The sequence below is a fragment of the Macaca thibetana genome, chromosome 3 (assembly GCF_024542745.1).
Source record: "Macaca thibetana thibetana isolate TM-01 chromosome 3, ASM2454274v1, whole genome shotgun sequence".
NCBI classification, from domain to species: Eukaryota; Metazoa; Chordata; class Mammalia; order Primates; family Cercopithecidae; genus Macaca; species Macaca thibetana.
In genome coordinates this window covers 57,171,496-57,196,257 of record NC_065580.1, presented here as the reverse complement: position 1 = coordinate 57,196,257, position 24,762 = coordinate 57,171,496, and the positions used below count along the sequence as shown (strand labels likewise).

The following is a 24,762-nucleotide window of genomic DNA, read 5'->3' as shown; positions in this document are numbered from 1 at the left end:
ATATTGCTATTTTGAAGTATGAAGGGAGATTCATTGAAAGAGCCATTTCTAAGCTTAAAGTAAGTTTGAAAGTGCACTTGAATTAATAGTCCTAGATTAATTTAATCCCAGTGAACACTTGGACCAATCAGATAACAGAAATACTAGAATGTTTAGCCATCCTCTGTTGATCATAATCTCTCATGCTGAATTCATGTGGTAAAATCATTTGTTTAAAAACACCACTATCGGCTGGGTGCGGTGGCTCATGCCTATAAGCCCAGCACTTTGGGAGGCCGAGGCGGGCGGATAATGAGATCAGGAGTTTGAGACCAGTCTGGCCAACATAGAGAAACCCTGTCTTTACTAAAAATACAAAAAATTAGCTGGATGTGGTGGTGGGCGCCTGTAATCCCAGCTACTTGGGAGGCTGAGGCAGGAGAATGGCATGAACCTGGGAGGCGGAGGTTGCAGTGAGCCGAGATCATGCCATTGCACTCCAGCCTGGGTGACAGTGCGAGACTCCATCTCAAAAACAAACAAACAAACAAACAAAAAACAAAAATTAAAAAAACACTATCTTTTCACAATGAGCTTTAATATTCCAGGCCACAGCCAGTTTGCTGTATTCAAAAACAAACAAGCAAACAAACATTAGTGATATCATTTTGGTGATGAAAAGCCTGTGTATGTATTATTTTTTCATGTTCTAAGAATTATAACAAAATCTAAAATGTTGGAAAGCTATAAAAAATTTATTTTCACTCCCCCCAAATCTAACTAAATTTTGTTAACACAAAATTATCATAGAAATGTATATGACCTGAAAATTGAAAAAAAAAAAAAAAACACTGTCAGTCATAGAATGTTTTATTTTAAACTTGCTGTCAAACTTTCAAATACAACACATGTGGCAAAGAAACAACAGTTCACACACAACATCTGCCACAATTCTATCTTTGAACTGCCTTTTCTATAGTATGTGGTATGTTACAATTTCTTTCAACTTCTTACATTCATGGTATTCTTAAAGGCAGCAATGTCAATTTTTCTGCTTCGAAAATAGTTCAGTTAATGTTCTGAAATTGCTTAAAATGCCATTTTCCTTTTAGTATTCTACTGCTGCCCACACTGACATAATTCAACATATTATTAATAAACTGTTGAGAGGTATACTGTACTTAATAAATCAACTCCCAACTCTAAGTTAACCTCAATCTAAAACAAGCATTTTCTTAAACCAGTATACTCAGCTACTTTTCTCAAAAATATTTCCATTCTGAAATAAGATTTTTTTGTGAGATACAATAGTTTCATCTTTTATTCCTAACAGAACTCATGCCGTACTTTTTTTCTCAAAATATATTTGATATATTCTGTGCAAAATGTTAAGTTCTGTATAGGTATGTACCTTATTTTGAAAAAGTTTATAAAATATAATTCCTAAAAACAACCTCAACATTAGACAATACAGGAAGAAAAAACATCAGACAAAGCCTAAGTTTTCACATGAGAAACTAAGTATGTTCTTAAAGCTCCAGTAATACATTCCTTGAAAAAACTCAGAATGCACTTTGGTCATTATTAAACATATTTGAACATAGGCAAATCAAATGAAATGCTTTCTGTTGTTTTTCATAGAAAGAAAAAACATACTACACAATGAGGCTGAATTGAGGTTGATCAAAAGGAATGGTAAGAGCAAAGTGATACGACATGGCTCTGTTCTCCACACATTCCTGATTTTAAGATTATGATTTGGGGATTATAACTGCACCAATCAAACAAATTATTTACAATTAATCATTTTAAAGTTCTTAAAATATGGTAAAAATACGAGGATATTCCACATGATACACTTTGCACCAAGAAAATTCTAGATTGTTTCAAATGAATTTTTAGAAACCAGATGCCCAGTTTAAAAAAAATTGCAAAAACCATTTCATGTTTCATGTAATTCCTAAAATACTCGATTGTACAAATATAACAACTTAAAATCAAGGCCCAATGTAAGATACTATCATATTCGCCCGATTTACCTAACACACCAACATGATAAGTTCTCATTGGACACTTGGCAAATTATTCGTTGGGGAGGTTAAAAGCATCTAAAATAGCCCTTATATAATGGGGGTGGGGTAGGGATAATGCACCAGATAAGTTTAGAGGACAGAATTTGCAAGCTGAAGCTGTCTTTTCTGAAAATTTGGATATAGTTTTATAACTAGCAATTAGAGAAATATTTTATTGGTTTTTAGCCTTATTCTTAAGTTGTTCATTTGAGTGTGGTATGAATAGCCTGTACTAGAGTGTACCATGGGGAGAAAATTATTTACTTGAGTAAACATAATGTACTTTAGTAATATCAGTAGGCACTTCACTTGTGAGATGAGTATATACCTCACTCAAAAGGATACCATATCATGCCCTAGTACACTATAACAGATCCCATATAAAGATACGCATTAAAAGTAACAATTTTAAAAAGTGCACATTTTGAGCATGCACAGCTGGAGCTGTGCAAACAGCCCAGTGTTTCAAATAAATACAAGTATTACTAGTTAATTTTTATCAAAATATCTTACAGTATGGTAACCATTTACAATTATTGCTCTATTACAAGTTTTATCATCAAAGAGCACTTGTTGACCTGTTATATAATACCGTATATATTAATACTGAAGGGTGCTTAAACTGCAACTTAATCAGTTTGGATCCTGGCATTGTTCCAAAATAATTCAAGAGAAACCCTGACTGGATCTTGATTTACCGAAGAAAATGTTTTATGTGTATAGCTGAGTTCAATGCAATATTCCAAAGTTAAAGAATTTTTCCTCAAGTAAGGCAAGTTCACGGCATTGATGGAGAAACAGTGCTTAGCAATGGCTTCTATTTTCACAATTTGTTATTTTGCCAATATTTATGACCAATTACCAGGATCTCAAGTATCTGGATATCAGTTTCATCACCCTTTCAACAACTAAGTACATCAATGCTTAAAAATAAAATATAAAGACTAAAATAAATGTAAAAAAAAGTGAACAAGTAAAATAAATATAAGAATTGCACAAGACAGTCTGATGTAAACACTTCAACTCCCCAGCTGAGACTCCTGAAGCAAAGAATCAGTGACAAGCTTTCAGGCAGCTTAGTCAGTACTCTTATTCTGGAAAAAAGGCTACATCTTCTTTTCTTTGAATTGTCATGATTTAATCTTCCATAGCTAAAAAAAAAAAAAAATAGAAGTGGTGACAAGCCAGTTTTAATATCAAAGCTTAAATTATATATAGTAATACCATTTTAAAATTCAAATTTCATTCACAAACAAGTGCAGTTTCTAATATTTTAACTCTTTCATCCTTTTAAGAAGAACTAACCTTAAACACAAACAAAAATGTGAAAATCAGATTTCTATTGCTTTCTCTTGAGAAGTGGCTATATATATATATGTATATACAGAACTGGTTTAATATGATTATCTTACATCTTCCTAACAGTTAGTTGTGCATATATTGGAAGATGTATGCATTGCTATATAAATAAATAATATAACTTTTGGCCAAAAACAGAAATAGGGCTTTTCTTTTTCTTTTTTATCACCTAAATTAAAGTTTTATTAGTAAAAATAAATACTTCTTGCTGGGCGTGGTGACTCACACCTGTAATCCCAGCACTCTGGGAGGCCAAGGTGGGTATATCGCTTGAGGTAAGGAGTTAGAGACCAGTCTGGCTAACATTGCAAAACCCTGTCTCTACTAAAAATACAAAAATCAGCCAGGCATGGTGGTGCACACCTGTAGTCCCAGCTACTCGGGAGGCTGAGGCAGGAGAATTGCTTGAACCCGGGAGGCAGAGGTTGCAGTGAGCCAAGGTCGCGCAACTGCACACCAGGCTGGGCGACAGAGCAAGACTCCATCTCAAAATAAAAAATAAAAATAAATACTTCTACTTATCCTACATAAGACTTCTATTTACAATAAATACTGTTCCAAGTTAGAAATTCCTGTCAGTATTATAAAACATAAATATATATAATTCTTTGAAATTAAATGTGAAATGTTCACTAATTGCAATCTTACCAAAATGACTGCATTACTGTGCATGTGAGGGTAAAATGGGTGCTACAAAAATGCAACAGGAAACTAAAAAACAAAAAGTACTTGCAACCTCTTACCTTTAAATTAAATCCAAGCAAGTCACTGATAACACCAGAAACAGCTGACAGGATAACCACTTGGGTGATGTTATAAAGCAGCGGATTCATTGTAAGCCCATATAATCTGAAAGGACTGTCCAATTCCTAGCAGAAGAGAAAAAAAAGTCAGTCCCAGATTCAAAAAGAATTACTACGTAAGCTAATTCAGAACAATATACAATGAGAATTTTTAAAAAACACTTTCAAAAAAGTTACCAACTATGGATGCTTTTAGAAAGGATAAACTTGGTTAAACTTGAAACAAGTAAATTTTAATAATAGTTTTAATGGTTTTAAACAAAAAAAGGAACATCCTTTAAAAGAACTCTGTGACTAAATTTGTAACTCCAATTTCTGTCCCTTAAGCTATTATAAGGAGGCTAGAGAACATTTTTTAATATAAGAACTAGACTAGAAACTGAAAGAGAACAATACCTTTTGGTAGAAGAATTAGAAATTGACCAAATTTTCTGATAAGATTATAACATGTAAAAACTCCTCTTTGAGTCAATTCATTTTCAAATACATGGATTGATTAATTGGTTAATTCAAACATTTAAAGTTCTATTATATGCCAAGCCCTGTGCTAGGCTCTGGGAAGTTAAGATTCAGTCCCTGAGCTGAAGGACCTTACATTTAGTAGACATGCAACAAATAATTAAAATATGAAAGTCCCATTTGAAAGGTACATATAAAAAGCAAATAATGGGGCCATAGAGGAAGGTGCTCCTGAAACTTTGTGGATGGTGGGGAGTATACATTCTAAGACACATGAGAACATGACACATCTGAATGGCTACAGGTTGCTCAGCATTGTTAGGGCCCAAGTACAAGGAAGAAAGATCACTGGGCCAGCAATGTAGAAGAAAGACTAGGGAGCAATGAGACCAGAAGCAAGAATATCTATAAGGAGTTCAGTGTATCAAAAGCTTAAGTGAGAGACAAGGATCTCACATAGGGCAGTACTAATAGAGAAGGGATGAATTGGAAGATATTAAAAAGACTGAATCAGTGGACTTGAGAATTTCTTGGCTGTAAAGAGAAGAGAGAAAGAAGGTACGATCTACGGTAAGTCCCAGATTTCTGACTAGAAATCTATGTAGTTTGACTAGAGGCTATGTATGATCAAAAAGAATCATACTATTATGCTTTGTTATTCTAGTCATTTTTATGCTTTGCTCTGAGATTGTGGCTGCTCATTAAGTCTCACCTTTGTAGCTCCTTCCTACACAGTGCCTACACTCTGAAGATACCCAATATACATGTGTCAAGCAAACATACGACTACACAGTGGCTACACTCTGAAGATACCCAATATACATGTGTCAAGCAAACATACAACTACACAGCGGCTACACTCTGAAGATACAATATGCATGTGTCAAGCAAACATACAACTACACAGCGGCTACACTCTGAAGATACAATATACATGTGTCAAGCAAACATAAAACTATTAATTCAAGATATTTTTTCCCATTGAGCATTTTGGTCAAAAATGGAATTTGCCTCTATTATCTTCTTCATTATTTAAATGTCACCATCTTCCTCAAGATAATTAAAGGGATTTGAAAACAAAAGCCATCTGTAATTGCTTTTTATTATCCCCCCACCCACTTCTTCTGAACCCTTCAATACTATGTGGTGCAGAGTCTATACCCAATGCACACCGTTTAGTTGACTGAAGAATTAACTGTAACTTTGAAACACAACTAATTTCATACCATTCTCTGAAAATATATAAATAACTGTAACAATTATATTCAATTGGTTATAGAAGCTGAAATTTTAAAAACTTTTTTCCTTTTAAGAACTAAAAACATAATGAATATTGTAAGCAGTGACAAAAAATGTTTTATTAAATTACCCCCAAAGAATTATTATGAGATAAAATACATCAAAATTGTATTCTTTTGTTACCAAAACTTAAATGTTTATGACATACATTTATTATGAAAATTAGGTATTATTACTTTTTAAGCTAACTCAGGCCAACCAGAAGACTGCTCTGAGAAACACAAAGTAAAAACCTTCCCAAGTTAACAACAAATTTTCTTTTCTGAAATCTATTTTAAGGTCTAGGAGGCATACATTTCCAAAGATGCCAACCTCTACAATACTCTAAACATAATATTAAGTATTAATATACAATTTCCAAAGAAATTATTTGGATTAGTTTGAGCACTTTTGCAATGAGAAGTAAAATATAAATTGTATGTATGTGCACAAGTATAACTTGGAAACAACTTGGATAATCATGAAAATCAAATATAAAGTAGTATCTATAAACAAAAAACAAAAATTATGTCAGAACAGCATATTTGACATTATAACCATTTTCAATTCTATTCTTACCTTTAGCAGTTTAGTAGCCAGTTTTAAAACATTATTCACTAGTGTCAGTTCCTCCTTTTTGTTAGGTTTTTTCTCCATTTTCAAGTAGAGGTTTATCTTTTATAAAAAGAATAGAAATGCTTAAAATTATAATAAATACACATTTTTAAAGGACTTGAAAGATATTCATTCCAGTATCTGGTTATCGAGATTATAGGTGATTTTAATACTCTTTATACTATACATTCCAAATTTCCTATACTTATTTTATAATAGGAAAATAATAACCGTTACTCAAACACTTTTCAAATGTAATCAAAAGCCAAAATAAAAAAGACTGGATAGCATTATTTAAAAGGTGACACACTTTAGTATCACAGCCAAATCAACCTAAAAAATAAATAATAATTATAATAAACTAAATCAATGGTTTATTCTTTCTTTTTTACTAGAGATGGGGTCTTGCTATGTTGCCTAGGCTGGTCTTGAACTCCTGGATTCAAGTGATCCTCCCATCTCAGCCTCCCAAAGTGTTGGGATTATAGACAGTCACAATGCCTTGCTGTTTTATGATTTATTTGAAAGTCACTAAATAATATTTGTGTATTTGTATTATCTACTCTATAATAGACAATTCTGGGGTGTCCACAGTTCCTTTCTTTGAAAACTGCTCTAACCCCAAGCCAGTGGAAGAAGCAAGGCTAGGCAACTGTGCTTATCCCATTAGATCTCACCTTCACCCACAATCTGGCAGCCATCGCTGATTAGGCTGGAATGTACACCCAAACCAAAGCTAGTCAATATACTGACTAGGTAAGACTAACATGATGTATCTATCAGATATTGTAGGAACATAAACTGAAAAGTCAGTAAAAGTCTAAGCCAGAACTCATGCTAAACCAAACCAAAACCGTGTGTAAACCAAAATTATAGGGTAGCAAGTCTACAGAAAGGCCACTGGAAGAAAGGTGAAGAGAAGGGCAGAAATGAGAAACCGTTAGCCTCAGAGTGAGTTGGAGGAAGTGGTTGATTTTGTCCAATTCCATAAGGCTCAAGTATACTATTTTTTTTGAGTTGGAGTCTCACTCTGTTGCCCAGGCTGGAGTGCAGTGGCACAATCTCAGCTCACTGCAACCTCTGGGGTTCAAACGATTCTCCTGCCTTAGCCTAACAAGTAGCTGGGATTACAGGCACGCACCACCATACCTGGCTAATTTTTGTATTTTTTCACCTTGGGGTTTCACCTTGTTGGCCAGGCTGGTCTTGAACTCCTGACCTCAGGTAATCTGCCTGCCTTAGCCTCCCAAAGTGCTAGGATTACAGGTGTGTCACCACGCCTGGCAGGCTCAAGTATACTTTCTTAGGGATCTTTATCTTTGTGATTACTCTTTCGTTTGAGCTCATTTGACAAGTTTATTGATTCTTTAAAATCAAACTATCCCCAACTAAAATATTCATGGGAATAAGTTTCTTTACAAAATTCCTATAAAATGGAAAGAAGAAAATATTTAACAAATTCATACAAAATAAAATTAACCAATTATGCTTTATTCTTTCTACTGAGTAAAAATGATACTTACTCAAATGTGGCTCTGCTACACTGCAAAGCAAACATGTCCCATTCATAGTTTAAAATACATTAATTTATTAAGTGGTACTTCCTTCTTGTCAAATAAAAATGGGACATTAAAAAAGGAGATTGGATTTGAAATATGAATCAAGGCAGGAACACTGAAGAAAGGCTTGTGTCCTATTAAATTTTACGTTTTGCTTTATAGCACAAATGACCTTAATAAAACACATTCTTGAAAAATGTAAAGGAAATGAAAACATTTTAACTTATAGACATTAATTTATAGCATAATCAGCATGCACACTCACCTGTTCAGTAAGTAATATTGAGGTATTGCTATATTTTTTACTTGTTTCTGATCCAAGGGTAACAAATCTTAGCAGAAAAAGTGTTAATGAGATGCACCAGATTACCAGTTCCCAATTGTAGTGACAATCAAGGAAGATCTCGTGTACATGAAGTAGCTAAAAGTATGAAAAAGGTAACATAAAGCAGCAATGTGATTCAAACAATTTCTTTTTAAAAGAAATAAACATTTAATTCATAGATTGTTCATAAATTTAGTATTACATTTTAGAAACAGTCTACATTAATTATGAAATATTTTAAGCACATCAAAAATATAGAGTATAATGTAATTAATATCCATGGGGCCTCTACCCAGTTTTGTCAAATCTTAATATTTTGCAACATCTCTTTCCGATTAAAAAATATTAGATTCAGTTGAAATCACCTTAAACTTTTCCTTGATTCTCATTTTTCTTCCCCTTCCCACCCCAGAAGTAATGAATTTTATGTTTATCTTTTCCATAATTGTTTTTATTGTTTAGCTATATATACATCCTTAAACTATATTATTTTTTGTATATTTTAAAATTTATTTTCCAAGCACTTGGGAGTTGGGAAAAATAAAGAAAAAAAATTTATATGTTACCACATTATCCACATCATTCTTTAATTTACTTTTTATTCCACTGAATTTTGTTTTCAAGGCTGATTCAGGATGACAGACTTAGCTCTAAATTTGTTCATTCTAACTCCTATGTTAAAGTAAAAAAATCAGCCACGATTTATTGGCCAGTAAAACAATCAGCCACAACTTATTGGTCAACCCTATCATTAATATTTTGTTGCCAATTTCCATTATTACAAGCAATGCTGCAATACACATTCTTGTATGTGTTTCCTTGTATGCACATGCAACTTTCTCTAGAAGTTATCTGGGAGTCAAATCACTGGGTTCTTGGATATTACATCTTCAACTTTATTAGATATTGTAAGTTTGTCTCTGAAATAGTTGCCCCAATTTATACTCTCAGCAGTGTATCAGAGTTCCCTTTGCCATCATTTTCATTCATACTTGTTATTATCTAACTTCCTAATATCTGCCAATCTAATGGGTGTGAAGTGTTCTCTCATTGCCTTATTTTTACTCTTCCTGATTTTATGGAGGATGAGTATGTTTCATATGCTTATTGATAACTGAATTTCCTCCTCTGTGAGTTACCTTTTTATATTCTACATCTACATTTTTTCTAGTATGTTGTCTGTTTTTCCTATTGATTTGTAGAAGTTATGTCTATAATGTGACTAACAATGCTATTTAAGTCATTTTGCCACTGTCTTTCCCAGACTCTGGTTTGTTGTTTATGGTGTCTTTGCAAGACACGAAATTTTAATTTTTATTTGTGATCATATTAAAAATTTTGTTTTTCACATTTAGATCTTTAATCCACCTAGAATTTATTTTTATGTATGGCATGAAGTCATTTTGCTCCATTTGTACTTCATATTTCCATTATGTAAAGCCTTCCTGCATTGATATACAATGCCATCTGATCATATATTAGGTTTCTACATGTATATGGCTATGTACAACTCTATTTCATCCCACTGGTCATTCTATACCTGGGCAAAAATCATAGTCTTTCTGTAATTTTAAAATAAGTCTCTCATCTGAAGGTTCTAAGAGAAATTAAAAAAAGAAAAACAAAAAGAAAAAATAAAATAAGTCTTCGTATTTCTGGTACAGCAACTTGTTCTTCAAAATTATCTGGACTACTCTTGTCTTTCTGTGCTTCCAGATGAGTTTTAGGGAGCTTGATGAGTTACTTATTTTTAAAATAAAGCATTCTGTTTAATTACATGGGATTCCAACAATTCCCCCAGGAGAATCAATATGAAATTGAACCTTCCCAACTATTAACATTGTGACTAACATTGTATACCTTCTTTTTTAAATTTTTTTTGAGACTGAGTGTCACTCTGTTGCCCAGGATGGAGTGCAGTGGCGTGATCTTGGCTCACTGCAACCTCCGCCTCCCAAGTTCAAGTGATTCTCCTGCCTCCTCAGCTTCCCAAGTAGCTGGGATTACAGGCATGCGCCACCGCGTCTGGCTATTTTTTTCAGTAGAGGTGGGGTTTTGCCATGGTGGCCAGGCTGGTCTTGAACTCCTGATCTCAGGTGATCCGCCCACCTAGGCCTCCCAAAGTGCTGGGATTATAGGCATGAGTCACCGCGCTCAGCCTCATTGTGTACCTTCTTTTATAATTTTCAATAAAGTTTTATCCTATTTCTCCATAAGGTCCTACATATCTTTTGTTAGAATTATTCTTGTGAATTTTTGTTGTTGTTGTTGTTGCTATTGGAAATGACATATGTGTTTTGCTGTTGTTTTTAAAGACAGGGTCTCACTGTTACTCCAGGCTGGAGTACAGTGGCACAATCATGGCTCACTGCAGCCTTGACCTCCCAGGCTCAGGTGATCTTCTCGCCCCAGCTTCCCAAGTAGCTGGGATCACAGGCATGTGTCACCACATCTGGCTAATTTTTGTATTTTTTTTTTTTTTTTAAGAGACCAGGTCTTACTATGTTGCCCAGGCTGGTTTTGAACTCCTGGGCTCAAGGGATCCATCCACTTTGGCCTTCCAAAGTGCTAAGATTATAACCATGAGTCACTGTGACTGGCCAGTATTTATAGTTTTCAATTATCTATTTCTGTATATAGCAGATGTCAACAAATTATGGTCCATTGACCAAATCTAGCTTTAGGCCTCTGTCTGGCCCCAGAGCTAAAAGTAATTTTTATATTATTTCAAAGGAAGAAGAGAAAGAGGAATTAGAAGAAAAAGAATATATTTCAGAGATTGCAGGTGTCAGGCAAAAGTCTAAAATATTTATCTGGCCCTTTACAGAGGAAGTTTTCTGATCTCTGGTTTATAGAAACAAAATTAATTTTTAAAATGCTGTTGCATCTATTTTTGTTAATCTTGATATAACAAATATATTTTAAATAATGTGTCTGTAAAGTCACTTGGATATTCTATATAAGCAATCATATAGTCTACGATTTTTTTCCCCAAACTTTAGACCACTTTTTTCCCCCATCTTTGCTGATTAATATCCTCCATCAAATGCTGACTAGAAGTGGTAAAGCAAGTAACTTTGTCTTATTCCCAATTTTAAAGTAAATAACTCTTAAGGTGATATCATTATGTATAATGCTTACTCCAAATTTTAAAAGATATACTTTATCGGATTAAGGACAATACTTCCTAGTCCTTGTATCATGAATGTCCACTGAAAATTTACAAATTGTTTTCTGCATCTATTGATATGATTGCCTATTTTCTGCCTTTAATCAGCTTGAATTGCATTAATGGATTTTCTAAAGTTGAAATCTGCATTCCAGGGACAATCTTAGTCATGGCCTATTTATTGTAATTCACATTCTGGCTTCATCTTCTTAGTATTTTGTTGAAGAATTTTGTATCTAATAAATGAAACCAGCTCAGTTTCCCATTTTCATACTAGTCATGGCCTATTTATTGTAATTCATATTCTGGCTTCATCTTCTTAGTATTCTGTTGAAGAATTTTTTATCTAATAAATGAAACCAGCTCAGTTTCCCACTTTCATACTAGCTCTCTGGTACTGGCATCAAGGTTATACTAGCCTCATAAAAGGAGCTGAAGAATATCCCCTTTGTCTATTGACTAGATCTTTTGTGTAAGTTTAGGATTATCTATTTAAATATTTGACAAAATTCATCAGTAAAACCATACGGGATTTTTGTTGGTGGCATATTTTAAACTACTAAAATTTTAAACTACTTACAGCTACAAATCTCTTCAGGTTTTCAATTACTTTTTGAGTCCATTTTAATAGATTATGTATTTCTATAAAATTGTCCACTTATGCCTTCAACTTTAATGATATAAAGCACTTCATACTAGTATCTTTAAAAAATTCTCAATTGTGCCAGTATTAAATTGTTTACAGTTTAATAGTGTGCTTTTTCTTTCAAAGAATGTATTATTTGTATGTTTTAAAATCTCCAAATATATAAGATTTTTTTTTGTTGCTATCACTCTTTTCTACTTTGACTATATGACAGCTAGATATTGTGGTCTGTATAGTATCAGACATTTGGATTAGTTTTTACTTTATTGCCTAATACATGGGAAAGTTTTATAAACATCCTTGTGCCTGAAAAAAAAGTCATCAACTCAGAAAAATTCTTAGCCATTCTCTCTCCAAATGTTGTTTTTCAGCATTCTTTCTTCCTGGAATTCTTTTTTATTTATTTATTTTTTTTGAGACAGTCTCGCTCTGTTGCCCAGGCTGAAGTACAGTGGCGCAACCTCGGCTCACTGCAACTTCTGCCTCCCCAGTTCAAGTGATTCTCCTGCCTCAGCTTCCCCAGTGCTGGGATTACAGGCGTGAGCCACAATGCCCGATTAATTTCGTATTTTCACTAGAGAGAGGTTTCATCATACTGGCCAGACTGGTCGTGAACTCCTGACCTCAAGTGTTCTGCCTGCCTTGGCCTCCCAAAATGCTAGGATTACAGGTGTGGGCCACCACACCCAGCCTCCTCCTGGAATTCTTATTAGACATATGTTGGATCTCCCACGAAGTCTCAATATCCACTTGACATTTTCTGTCTCTTTATCTCTGTCCTGTATCTTAGTCATTTCTTTCATTTCCCAGTTCACTATGTCTTTAGCTGTCTTTAATTTGCTATTTATTCTGTTCATTGTGTTTTAAAAGTCAATGACTTTGTTCCCGCAGTGAAAAGCAAAAAACAAAAGTCAAAAGTCATTAACTGTATTTTTCATTTCTCTGAAGTTCTTTTTCAAACTTATCTGTTCTCTTTTCACAGTGTTATCTATGTCTTTCATCACTATAAACAAATTTAGTTTCCACCTGATCAAACTGAAATAGCTGGAGACCTAATCCTGCTATTGGTTTATCTGTTGACTCCTTCATGTTACACTGTTTCTTCCTATGTTTTGATATCAGAAGGAGCTTTATCTGTGGATCCCATGAGGTCTAGGCTGAAGTCGCATGCCCCCAAACAGCCTTGGTTTTGCTTCTGTCAGGTATCCAGGGGCCTAGGACCACTTTTTATATTAACTTCTTGACATGAGGGTTACAGGACAAGATGTATAATGTCAATTTGAACCCTAAACCTGTAGTAAGGGCAGAGTTATATATTCTTAGAAGAGACTTTTCCCCCATCCTTGTCATCCAGAGTCAGATAAGCTTCCTTCTTGTCTTCTAGTGCTGGTGAGCAGACTGTTTTTCTTATCCAACTTTTCACGGAGGCTGTAGATCTTGGAGGGTTTGACTTCATGGTGTGAGTAGGGAGGTATTACAGGTCAAGGCCTCATCTCCTGTCCTACGTGGGCATAAAATTTCAAGTCTCTGGGATACAATACTAAGACTGGCAGTGTACCTCATTCTCTTATTCTCACGCTGCCATAGCATTAATGCTTATTCTTAAATGCTCTGGTTTTCAATTTTGTCTTCATTTTTGGCCCTTTATTATCTTAGGAACTTAGACATATATACACAATATGTACATTCAAAAGCTGAGGGTTTCCCCCAGCATTGTTTGATGTTTTTTTTGTTTGTTTGTTTTTGGAGACAGAGTCTCGCTCTATCCCCCAGGCTGGAGTGCAGTGATGCAATCTCCACCTTCCGTGTTCAAGCGATTCTCATGCCTCAGCCTCCTGAATAGCTGGGATTACAGGCGCCTACCACCATGCCTGGCTAACTTTTGTATTTTTAACAGAGATGAGGGTTCACCATGTTGGTCGGGCTAGTCTCAAACTCCTGACCTCAGGTGATCCGCACTCCTTGGCCTCCCAGTGCTGGGATTACAGGTGTGAACCACTGTGCCCAGCCTGTTTGATGTTTTAAAGTAGAAGAATTTTCAGATAAGCTAGTACATCATACTACTTGGAATGGAAGTTTGCATATGTTTTATTATTTTTGTTTTTAAAATTTTAATACTTTTAAACTTGTTTTTTAATATTACATGGCCCATGACACAACCCTCAGGAGACCCTGAGGACATGTTCCCCTGCATTATAGCAGTGCATATCCTGAGATACTTTTGTACTCCCTAAGTAATCTGGGTCACTAAAAATTCTTTTTCAGAGTATGCAGCAGTTAAGTAACAGTAACTATTCAGATATAAGAAATAAAAGAGTAGTAAACATGAATAAATCGGACATTCCTGGGACAATTTCATAACTCATATGTTTCTTCTGGGAAGTAAAGATAATGAGAAGGATTCTAGGCAAAAATTAATCTGTGTTCTTTCAACAGACATTTGAGCATATATGTTCACTGTTCATGGCACAGAGATAAGATACACTTGTTTATTCTACCAAAAAAATAAACTGCAAAAAGATAACTTCAAAACTTACTTTTCTAACTAGGCTTACTTATATTATTATTTATTTATTAATCTGAAAGTTAATATTTATATATCTGGTTAATTTCTACATGGAGCGAGTTAACTCACCTGGGCACAACAGATAAAGACAACTGAGATAGTCAATAAGAAAGCAGATGAAACTATTACATCAACTGAACGCTGAGGACCTCGACGCTGCAGGGTGTGGGTGGGAGAAAAGGAAACATTTTAAAATATATTTACTAATTAGCAGATAATTTCCATGGTTTCAATAAAGGTGTCGACTCATCACCATGAGTTGATCATAGCCCACAATGTTGAATATACCTAATTTGTTAGGCAAATTTTAATGATAAAGTGTTATGATTTCCTGAGGATTTGCAACAGAGTTAAAAGGGTATCTATATCTATATAGCATAAAATTATTGGTATAACTTTCAAATACTTCATTTTGTCAAACATAAGTCATTTATTCAATAAATATTTCTTAAGCATCTGCTTAGAACTAGATACTGTGCTGGGTGCTAGAAATACAACAGAGAACAACACATGGTCCCTCTACCTTCACAGGAACTAGGAGGGGAGTGAGACATCAAGCTCATAATCACAGATATATGTGATAAATTGTGATGCTAAAAGGGAAAGACATAGGATGCTTCGAGATACTTGGCAGGAAGACTTCATTTAGATTTGAGAGTTAGGAGTGTGGGCCTGGGAAGATCTCCAGATTAAGGGGGAGGGGCAGGGGCATGACGGCACACAGCAGTGTTCTAGGTAGAAGGAAGAGCATATGCAAGAACATAAAGCAGGACAGATCACAGCTCACGTAAAGAACCGAAGCAGTCTGACATGGCTGGAATGTAGTGGACTAGGAAGGAGAGTGTTTCAAAATGAAACAAAAGACAGGTGAATAAGGGAGAACTTAGATCATAAAGGGCATTATAAACCTTGTTAAGATTTTGTGCTTTATCTTAAGAGCAATGGAGAACCTCCAAGAAGTTTTAAGAATATAGGGCCAAATATACATTTTTAAAAGATCACTGGTGGCAGACTGAAGAAAGGAATGAAAGGAAGAAATGTGAATGCTGGAATGCCAGGTAAGAGGTAACTGTAGTAGCACAAGGCAAAAGATGATTGATGGTTTCAATGAGGGTGGTAGAAATGGAACAAAGAGAAGCAAATGGATTCAAGATATATTTTGGGAGCAGAAAAGATAGGAATTGGTGATAAATTGGATACTAGAGATTAAACAAGGATAATTCCTAGGTCTGGGCTTTCATGTTTCCCTCACTGAAGTATAAGCTTAGGTATGACGGTAGGGGCTTTCATCTCATCAACAGTGAATGGCACACGGTTAACATAAATAAGTGTTTACTGAATAAAATAATCAATGTACAAAAGAATGTAACACCTGCTTAGGGTTGATAATGGGGGAAATTTTGGATGAATTCAAGCAACAAAGATCAGATTCATCCCTCCATACAACAGATATGTCATAGGAAAAAAATATCCATGCCAATTTGCAGCAGTGACACTAAGTGGACTAAATTTAATAAGTTAAATTAATAAACAGAACAATTAATTTTTTAAATATAAGAGTAGATAAATAGGGCAAACTTTTTTTTTACTTCTTTCATTATTATTTCAAAATATAAAGCATTAAACATCTAGGTATGTCAGAGGATAATTGGTCTTTAGGTCAACTTTACCAAGATATAGACAGTGCTGTGAATAAATATCATTGAACTTGCATGATTACTCCATATATAATGACATTCTACTGTTACTTAATGCAATAAGCAATCCTCAGGAAAAAAAGCGTTTTCCTAAAACCAATTTAGATGTTTCCCTCTTCCCTCCAGAGTTTTTACATCATACTTCCACAACTGGGACAATTATTTAAAAGTTTAAAGGAAAACAATGACATGAAAAGAATGACACTGAATTGCAAACTAATATTTTAAAATAGTAATAGGTCCCTTCTGTGAGGAAACTCATTGGTTAGTTTTTTTAAAAATTCTTTTTTAAGTAATGGGCTCCCTCTGCTGGCTTGTGACAACCAGGCAAGTAGAAACAAAATCCCTAATTCAGCTTTTGAATGAGTAAAAGCTGGTTACTATACATCTAGAGAGAAATATATATTGATAAAGAAACTGGAACTATCAGAAAGGGCCAGCATGTTAAAACTACTTTTATCACTCCCATTCTACCTTAAGATAGGAACGGAGAGATAGCCACATTTTTATATTCTGTACTTTCTTCAACCGGAAATGAGGAACCTCAGATTTTCGAGCCCTCCTTGCAGATGTTAAATGTCCAAAGAGTTTTGCAAAAAGTAATCGCTAAAAAAGATTAAGATGAGGATTAATTTTCAAGTAGATTACCACAGGAAAACAAAAATCAACAAAATATGAATTGTTAAGATTTTATTTGGTTAGGTACTATAAAAGCAAAATAGAAAAATAATTAGGTAAAAATGACATAATGAAATAATAAAGTATTTCAGGAATACTTTTAATATTATGAAAATGATAAAATATTCTTATTCAGAAGTCTACATTATACCTACCTGTTTATAAGTTCTTTCTGCTACACAGAGCAAAAAGAAGAAAATCCACACAAGAGACACGCGAACCACAAAACTTATTATAACCATAGAAAGAACTATGACATCTTCATTAGAACCAAATGCAATCACATAAAGTTCTGAAGCAGAATGTGCTGTGAGTTGTTCCAAGTCTGTAGCTTGAGAGAGTCGGAAAACAAATGGAGTTAAACCCAGTATGAGAGAGATTGCATTTCCAAAAATCTGGTATCCTATTCCTGGTATATGGCTGTTCACCTTGAGGAAGCCAGGGGAAGAGAGAGAAAAGAAAAATAAAATTATACCATAAATGTCATCTACAGTAAAATTATTTATAGCAATATGAAATAATTTGTTAAAACATATTCATTTTAATATAAGTAATTTGAATCCCATTCAAGTTTGAGAGCCTACTACACATAAAATGTCATTAATTCTTCAGATCTTAAAAACAATTCATTATCAGATCTCTAATTCACTAAGTAGATGGCGAAAGGACTGACTGTCTTATCTAGATCTTGAAAAAAAAATGTATGTATTTCATTATTTCAAGTTAGAAATATTCACAAATACTGTAATATTAAAGAGAATGAGATCTCATATTCACTTAAATTCAGTTCATTAAAGAAAAAAACTCAGCATTACACTTATTTCATACATTCGTACCTTAGGGTTTTTTCTTTTTTTTTTTTTTTTTTCCAGAGACAGGGTCTCACTGTGTTGCCCAGGCTGGAGTGCAGTGGCGCAATCATGGGCTCAAGTGATCCCCCCAACTCAGCATTCGTAGTAGCTGGGACTACAGGTATACACCACAGGCCCCAGCTAATTTTTTGGGTTTTGTAGAGATGTAGAGACAGGGTTTCACTATTTTGCTCAGGCTGGTCTTTAATTACTGGGCTCAAGCAATAATCCCTCCTCTAGCTCCCAAAGTGTTGAGATTACAGGCATGAGCCAACATGCCCAGCCACTTATGTTTCTCTTTGAATAGTCCAATATATAAATAAGTGTCTCCTTAAACTCTAGAAGCATTTTAGAAGAGAGATGATAGAAGGAAGAAGAAATTAAACAGAAGGGAAAAAGATGAAGGAATTAAAAATAATAAAAAAAAGGAAATTAGATAATGGGACAATATAAGAGTTTCCAATATGCTAGACTGGCAGAACTAAAAGGGATCTTAACTATCATGTAGCCAACTTTTTATATTATACATTAGATAAATGAGACTATTGTAAATTAAGTGATCTGCCAATTCACAGGTAATTAAGTTACAGAGTACAAACTAGATCCAAGATTCCAGAGACTTCCCAGTCAACTGCTTTTAATTGCTCATGCTGAGATATGTATGAGCAATATCTCAGTATGATATTGGGAGTTTTATCAATTTCTAGACCCAGTTACTTTAATTCCTGTCTTACATAAAGTGTGGAGAAGAGTTCTAGCATAATAATGCACTAAAGAAATTTAGAAATTGCAAGTTAAAAACAAGTCCAGAGAAATCAACATATTTTAAAAATCAGCAATTATCTGAAAAAAGAAATAATAGAAAATAAAATTTAAATCCACAGTATTTGGATCAGATTTCTTTGAACTACTCAAGACTTTTACCACTACCTGAGTTACTTCTATATATTTAAGCAGGCAAGAAAGTATGAATGCAAATTTACTAGTTTGATTTCTTCAAGTTTTAAGTCCTATTAAACAAACGAACCAGTAAGAATGATACAGAAACATACGCCTTTTTAATTATTTTATTTTTAAAGTTTTTGTAACAACAATCTCTAGACCAAAGAAAAGTCTTTATTAACACCTGTATATATCTACAAGCTCCTGAATTTCAAAAGAATGAATAACATAAAAGAGAAAAATTATAGATTGTATCATCTGTTCTAGGTCAGATAAGTGAAAACACTAGAAGATGAGAGTGGTTTGGTGACAAATCACTGTTTAAATCACAGTCAGAAACAAATACACACATATAACTCTTTTTTCAGGGTGAAGAAATGAGGTCAGTAGATTACTAGTATAACATTCCAGTAATTATCTTATATACAGATAATCACTAAGTCTTACCCTTGAACTACAAGAATAAAATTTAAAAACTCACTCTGTTCATTATCATTCCACTGATTTCAAGTACAGACATGTCTGCTTTCTTACAATCATTACCTTCCCATACTATAGCACTTATTTTTTCTAATCCTGGGTGGGAACTATGGAGCCAGGGCAAATGACTCTATAAAAAAAAAAAAAGTAAATATATTGATCACATTTAACAAATAAAATGTTTGTATATAAAGTTGTATATATATCTCTATATACACATACAATTTTAATGACACTAAAAATAAAAATTGGTGAATACATTTATCATGTTTTATAAATGAGATATGTAGATCTGTGCATAGCTAATATATTTATACACACAACTCTAAAACACTAAAATTCTATCTTAAAATTAGTTAGCATATACACTGAACAGATATCATAAGAAGTTACACGGTTATAAAACTGTACAAGTTCAGAACTTTCTGTAACAAGTATTAGTCAACATATGTTCAAAAATATACTAAAACATGTCAGCAAAAGTATTTAGTTGTCAATCAGTCTACATAGTTGCAATATACTAATGCTAAAAGACAAATGGATATCAACTTGTTCATAGTAATCATTGTTCAACTTATGATCATTCATTAAAAAAGAATATGACAGCCGAGATTTGAATCTCTTTGAAAGACTATATAGTGCTACAGTCTTATCCCGAAAAAGAATCTTCCTTATATACTTAATGTTTAATATCTGATTTAGTTACTTTTCTGATATTTTAATCCAGCATTTCTCCAAAGGACCAGTCTTTGTTTTTTTCAGATAGAGCAAATATTACAAACTGAAGCAGTCAGCCTCCTGAGTAGCTTGGGCTACAGGCATGTGCCACCACACCTGGCTAAGTTTTTTATTTTTAGTAGAGACGGGGTTTCACCACGTTGGCCAGGCTGGTCTCTAACTCCTGACCTCAGGTGATCCACTGGCCTCTACCTCCCAAAGTGCTGGGATTACAGGTGTGAACCACTGCGCCCAGCCCCAAAGCAGAACAGTTAATGATGGCAACAAGATTAATGAAACACTAAACCTTTATATAATCAGACTTCAAGAGAAGTAACACTAAAAGATTAAACCCAGATAGAGATCAGTTTGCTTGTTTATATTGCAGTATTTCTAGCATATTTTTAAGGACTCATATACTTCCTACATTTTGTTTTTTGAGATGGAGTCTTGCTCTGTTACCCAGGCTGGAGTGCAATGACGTGATCTCAGCTCACAGCAACCTCCGCCTTCCGGGTTCAACTGATTCTCCTGCCTCTGCTATAGCTGGGACTATAGGCGCCTACCACCACGCCCGGCTAATTTTTTAATTTTTGTAGAGATGGGGTTTCACCATGCTGACCAGGTTGGTCTCGAACTCCTGACCTCGTGCTCTGCCCACCTCAGCTTCTCAAAGCGCTGGGATTACAGGAGTGAGCCACAGTGCCTGGCCACTTCCCACATTTTTAAAAAACGATAGTTTTGGCATTCGTAGCAACCTCAAATTTTATAAAATATTTCGTTAAATATAACTTCTAACAATGAACAGAAGAATCTACTCTAGGTACATTTATTCTTTAGAGGACAAAAATGTGATTAAAATATGGTAAAAAAACAGTTTCTTGTAAACTTTTAACACTTTCCTCTGGGGGACTAAAGTTGCATTGATTAATTTCAACTAAAGTTGAATAATAATAATTCAATAATGTAAAAAAACAGAGGTGGAAAATTTTTATCTTTTCCAGAGATAAGGGATTTTAATATACTTTAACTTTCGTGATATACATTTCACTACTTGAGGTCCTGAAGAGTGCTAAGACACTAGTTATTAACTACCAACTTAATTTCTCAAATGTTATTTCCTCATTTATCTCCAAACAAAATATTCTGTTTTGGGAAAGAAATAATCTGTACCAAAATATATATCAAACTTTCTCTAGAAATTCTATAATTGTTAAGCGTCATGGAACCAAAAAGCCAGAAACAAGAAATGCAAGAAGCTAGAAGGAAAGAAGCTTGAGAGCCAACAGATTTCAACCACTGATTTACAGACTTTTTTAAACTCTCAGTCTGGAATAGTGAATTAATGTCTTCCTAATTACATGAAGAAAGGAATATATCAATACCAAGAAAGCCCATCTAGAGACAGAAATAGGAAATCAGGACATTCTCATCGTCCTTCCAAAAGCACTCCTTTTACATCTAGCTACCTTGCCAATTACTCTATCCAGCATCTGATATTACAATATTTCTAGAAAGCCTAAAGGCAAAAGAGAAGACAACAACTAGAAACTGGTGAATTTTAAAAGAGTTAATTACATGTTCAATGTTGTGTGTGGAAACTTGAAAAAATAAATTGAAAAGACTGCTATATTTCTCTCTTTCTCTCTCTGTCTCTCTCTATGTGTGTGTGGGTGTGAAATGTACATTGAAAAACAGTCTTGTTGAATCATGTCTGCAGTGTGGAGAATAGCATCACATGAAATACTTTTATTTTAAAAGATTCAGGGAAAACATCAGAGCAAATAATTTCCATAATTTTATCACATAGGTTACTCTAAATATATTTTCTTTTTTTTTTTTGAGACTGTGTCGCACTCTACCGCCCAGGCTGGCGTGCAGTTCTTGGCTCACTGAAACCTTCACCTCCCGGGTTCAAGCAGTGCTCGTGCCTCAGCCTCCTGAGCAGCTGGGATTACAGGTGCCCGCCACTGTGCCCACCACCATGCCTGACTAATTTTTGTATTTTTAATAAGAGACAAGGTTTCACCATGTTGGCCAGGCTAGTCTCGAACTCCTGACCTCAAGTAATCCACCCGTCTCAGCCTCCGAAGCTGGGATTACAGGCGTGAGTCACTGTGCCCAGCCGCTATATATGTTTTCAAACTAAAATTTAGAACTTAAAAATTTTTTTTTCCTTTGGAGACAGCATCACAGATCCAAAAATGTAGAACTTTTAAAATGACTATACTTTATCCTTATTTAAAATCTCAACTGCTTTGCTCCTTGTTCATTCAAAACTACCTGAAAACCTTAATGCTTAAATGGTGGCATGTTTTATTTCAAATAAATTCACCATGACAACCACATACTCGTTGTTTCCAACTGTGGGAATGCAGCCATTTAAGCTTTACACTTACTAAAAACTGAATTTCAGCTGAATATAGCTTTATATTTTAGTATATATTCAGCTATAGAGAAGGACTAGAGGAGAAAAATTTTCTCCTGTGGAAATGTTTCAATTACTATTTACAAACAAAATAAAACAAAGATACACATTTGGGAATATTCTGATTAGAATATACTAATTCAAATGCTCAGTGTTTTTTCATGAGAAGGGATTTTTCTATCTGTATAGTAGGCAGAAAAAGGTCTTCCAAACCTAGCACAGACTGGTTAAACAAGAAAAAAACTAGTAGCTTTTTAGTAAAGGGAGCTAATTTCCATTACTTAGCTACTAGTAAATCTAAAAGCATGAGCTTATTTTTTGAAACCTGAGAATTAAAAATCTGAGTAAGATCAAGTCTTTAATCTAAAAGCAAAAACAATATAAGCCTAAGACACTATAATTAGATATACAGAGTAGAGCATTAACAAATTTTATGTGACAGACTTAGGAGCAATTTACTCTGCATAGACATCATAAAACAATTAATATCATTTAAGAAAGCACTGGAATTGGCATGTTTTGAAAAAATTTAATTTTGTTTCAGGCATTCAATATTTATTAAATACCTACTGTGTACCTCACACTGTGTGATACAACACTGAGCAAAAAAACACACGGTCCCTGCTTTTATGCTGCTTAGTTATCTCTGGGAAAATAGCTCACAGGCATTTCCCTCAGTCTTAACTCCAGTTGTTAGTCTCAGTGACTTAGATGAATACGCAGATGATTCATTCAACACCCTATGCTTTCACGGATTGTTCACTGTTTTTTCATTTCTTCAATACCAAGGACTCTAAACTACTCCCATAGCCACACCCTAGACCTTGTCACCATACGAACTGCTCTACTTCTGAAAGGAATCTACTACAACTTCCCATCTTAACTGGTCTCTCAAACCTTCAATTCTAAAACACTTGTTCCCTTGAACACACCTATCCGTAAATGTATCAGTCCCTTCCTGATTTCATTGCCTTCTCGATTTAACAATCTAATGATTAGACTCCTACCAGATCCACCATTTCAATCATCCCCTCTCCTGTCCCTTGAATAGCAACTATTTATTGAGCACTTACTCCGTGTGACTTTGGGCACATTACTCAACTCTGAGCAATGTAAAATGAAAATAAACTACATTACCAAAGGTTGTGAAGGTTAAATACATGAGATACTGCAGCTAGATTACTTTGCACAGTGTGTGGCATAAGTAAATGCTTATTAAATGTCAGATATAGTGACAACTACATTCCAGAAAACATCACATAGCTGTGTAGAATAGGCAACTACAAATTCATGGTTTCAGATTCCAGCTGGACCCTCAACAATGTGGCAAGGTAGTATGATTGTTTTGATGTGTTCATTGGCTTGAATACACACACACACACACTCTCTCTCTCCCCATCCCCCACCCCGCCCCCGCCCTTTCTCCCTCTCTCTCTGTCTCCTTCCTCCATTCTCCACAAATGTTAACTTAAAGCCTTCACCACCATCCAAAAGCCTCCTCTTGTATCATCTCCCTTATTGCCAGTAGATCCCTTGGACTCTTGCACTTCACAGAAAAGAGATCATCAGGCAATAACTCTCTTACCATCTTGCTTGCTGCATGCACTCATCCTTATCCTATCTCAGCAGAGAATGTTTTCCTCTTCCTGTCAAATGCTAAGCTTCCTGATTATGATTCCCCTCCAGAATCCTAAGAAACGTCATTCCACCAGTCAACATTTTCTCCTGTACCTCTTTGATTCTTCCCTACTGGTTTTCCCCTGTGTATATCAATGTTTTCAAATATCTCATATATTAGGGAGTAAACACCAAAACACTCAGCTCAATTTCCCTTCTAATTACCACTTGGTTTTTTCTAAACATTCATAGCCATCCTTTTTATATTTTATTTTTGAGACAGAATCTCGCTCCATCATTCAGGATGGAGTGCGACGGCACGATCTCAACTCACTGCAACCCCTGCCTCCCAGGTTCAAGTGATTCTCATGCCTCAGCCTCCAGAGTAGCTGGGATTACAGGTGCCTGCCACTATGCCCGGCTAATTTTTGTATTTTTAGTAGAGACAGGGTTATTTAAAGTAATGGCAGCTTGCCTTTTTCATTCAAAATTATATTCAAAAAGACTTACTCATGTTGATCT

The 24,762-nt window shown here is 34.6% G+C and overlaps 1 protein-coding gene across 7 annotated transcripts in view; it reads right to left on the bottom strand.

The window, feature by feature from the left end:
* Positions 1–833: 833 nt before the first annotated feature.
* The window catches only part of PHTF2 (putative homeodomain transcription factor 2), a 160,002-nt gene continuing 136,073 nt past the window's right edge, over positions 834–24,762 (bottom strand). For all 7 annotated transcript variants that reach the window (XM_050782751.1, XM_050782755.1, XM_050782754.1 and 4 more), the window contains 8 exons: positions 19,480–19,608; positions 17,361–17,633; positions 17,002–17,133; positions 14,900–14,986; positions 8,390–8,545; positions 6,530–6,625; positions 4,154–4,279; positions 834–3,202 (listed from right to left, as the gene is read on the bottom strand). In XM_050782751.1, coding sequence (XP_050638708.1) covers positions 3,182–3,202; positions 4,154–4,279; positions 6,530–6,625; positions 8,390–8,545; positions 14,900–14,986; positions 17,002–17,133; positions 17,361–17,633; positions 19,480–19,608 — 1,020 coding nt within the window. In that variant the 3' untranslated portion in view covers positions 834–3,181. The remainder of the gene's footprint in view (positions 3,203–4,153; positions 4,280–6,529; positions 6,626–8,389; positions 8,546–14,899; positions 14,987–17,001; positions 17,134–17,360; positions 17,634–19,479; positions 19,609–24,762) is intronic.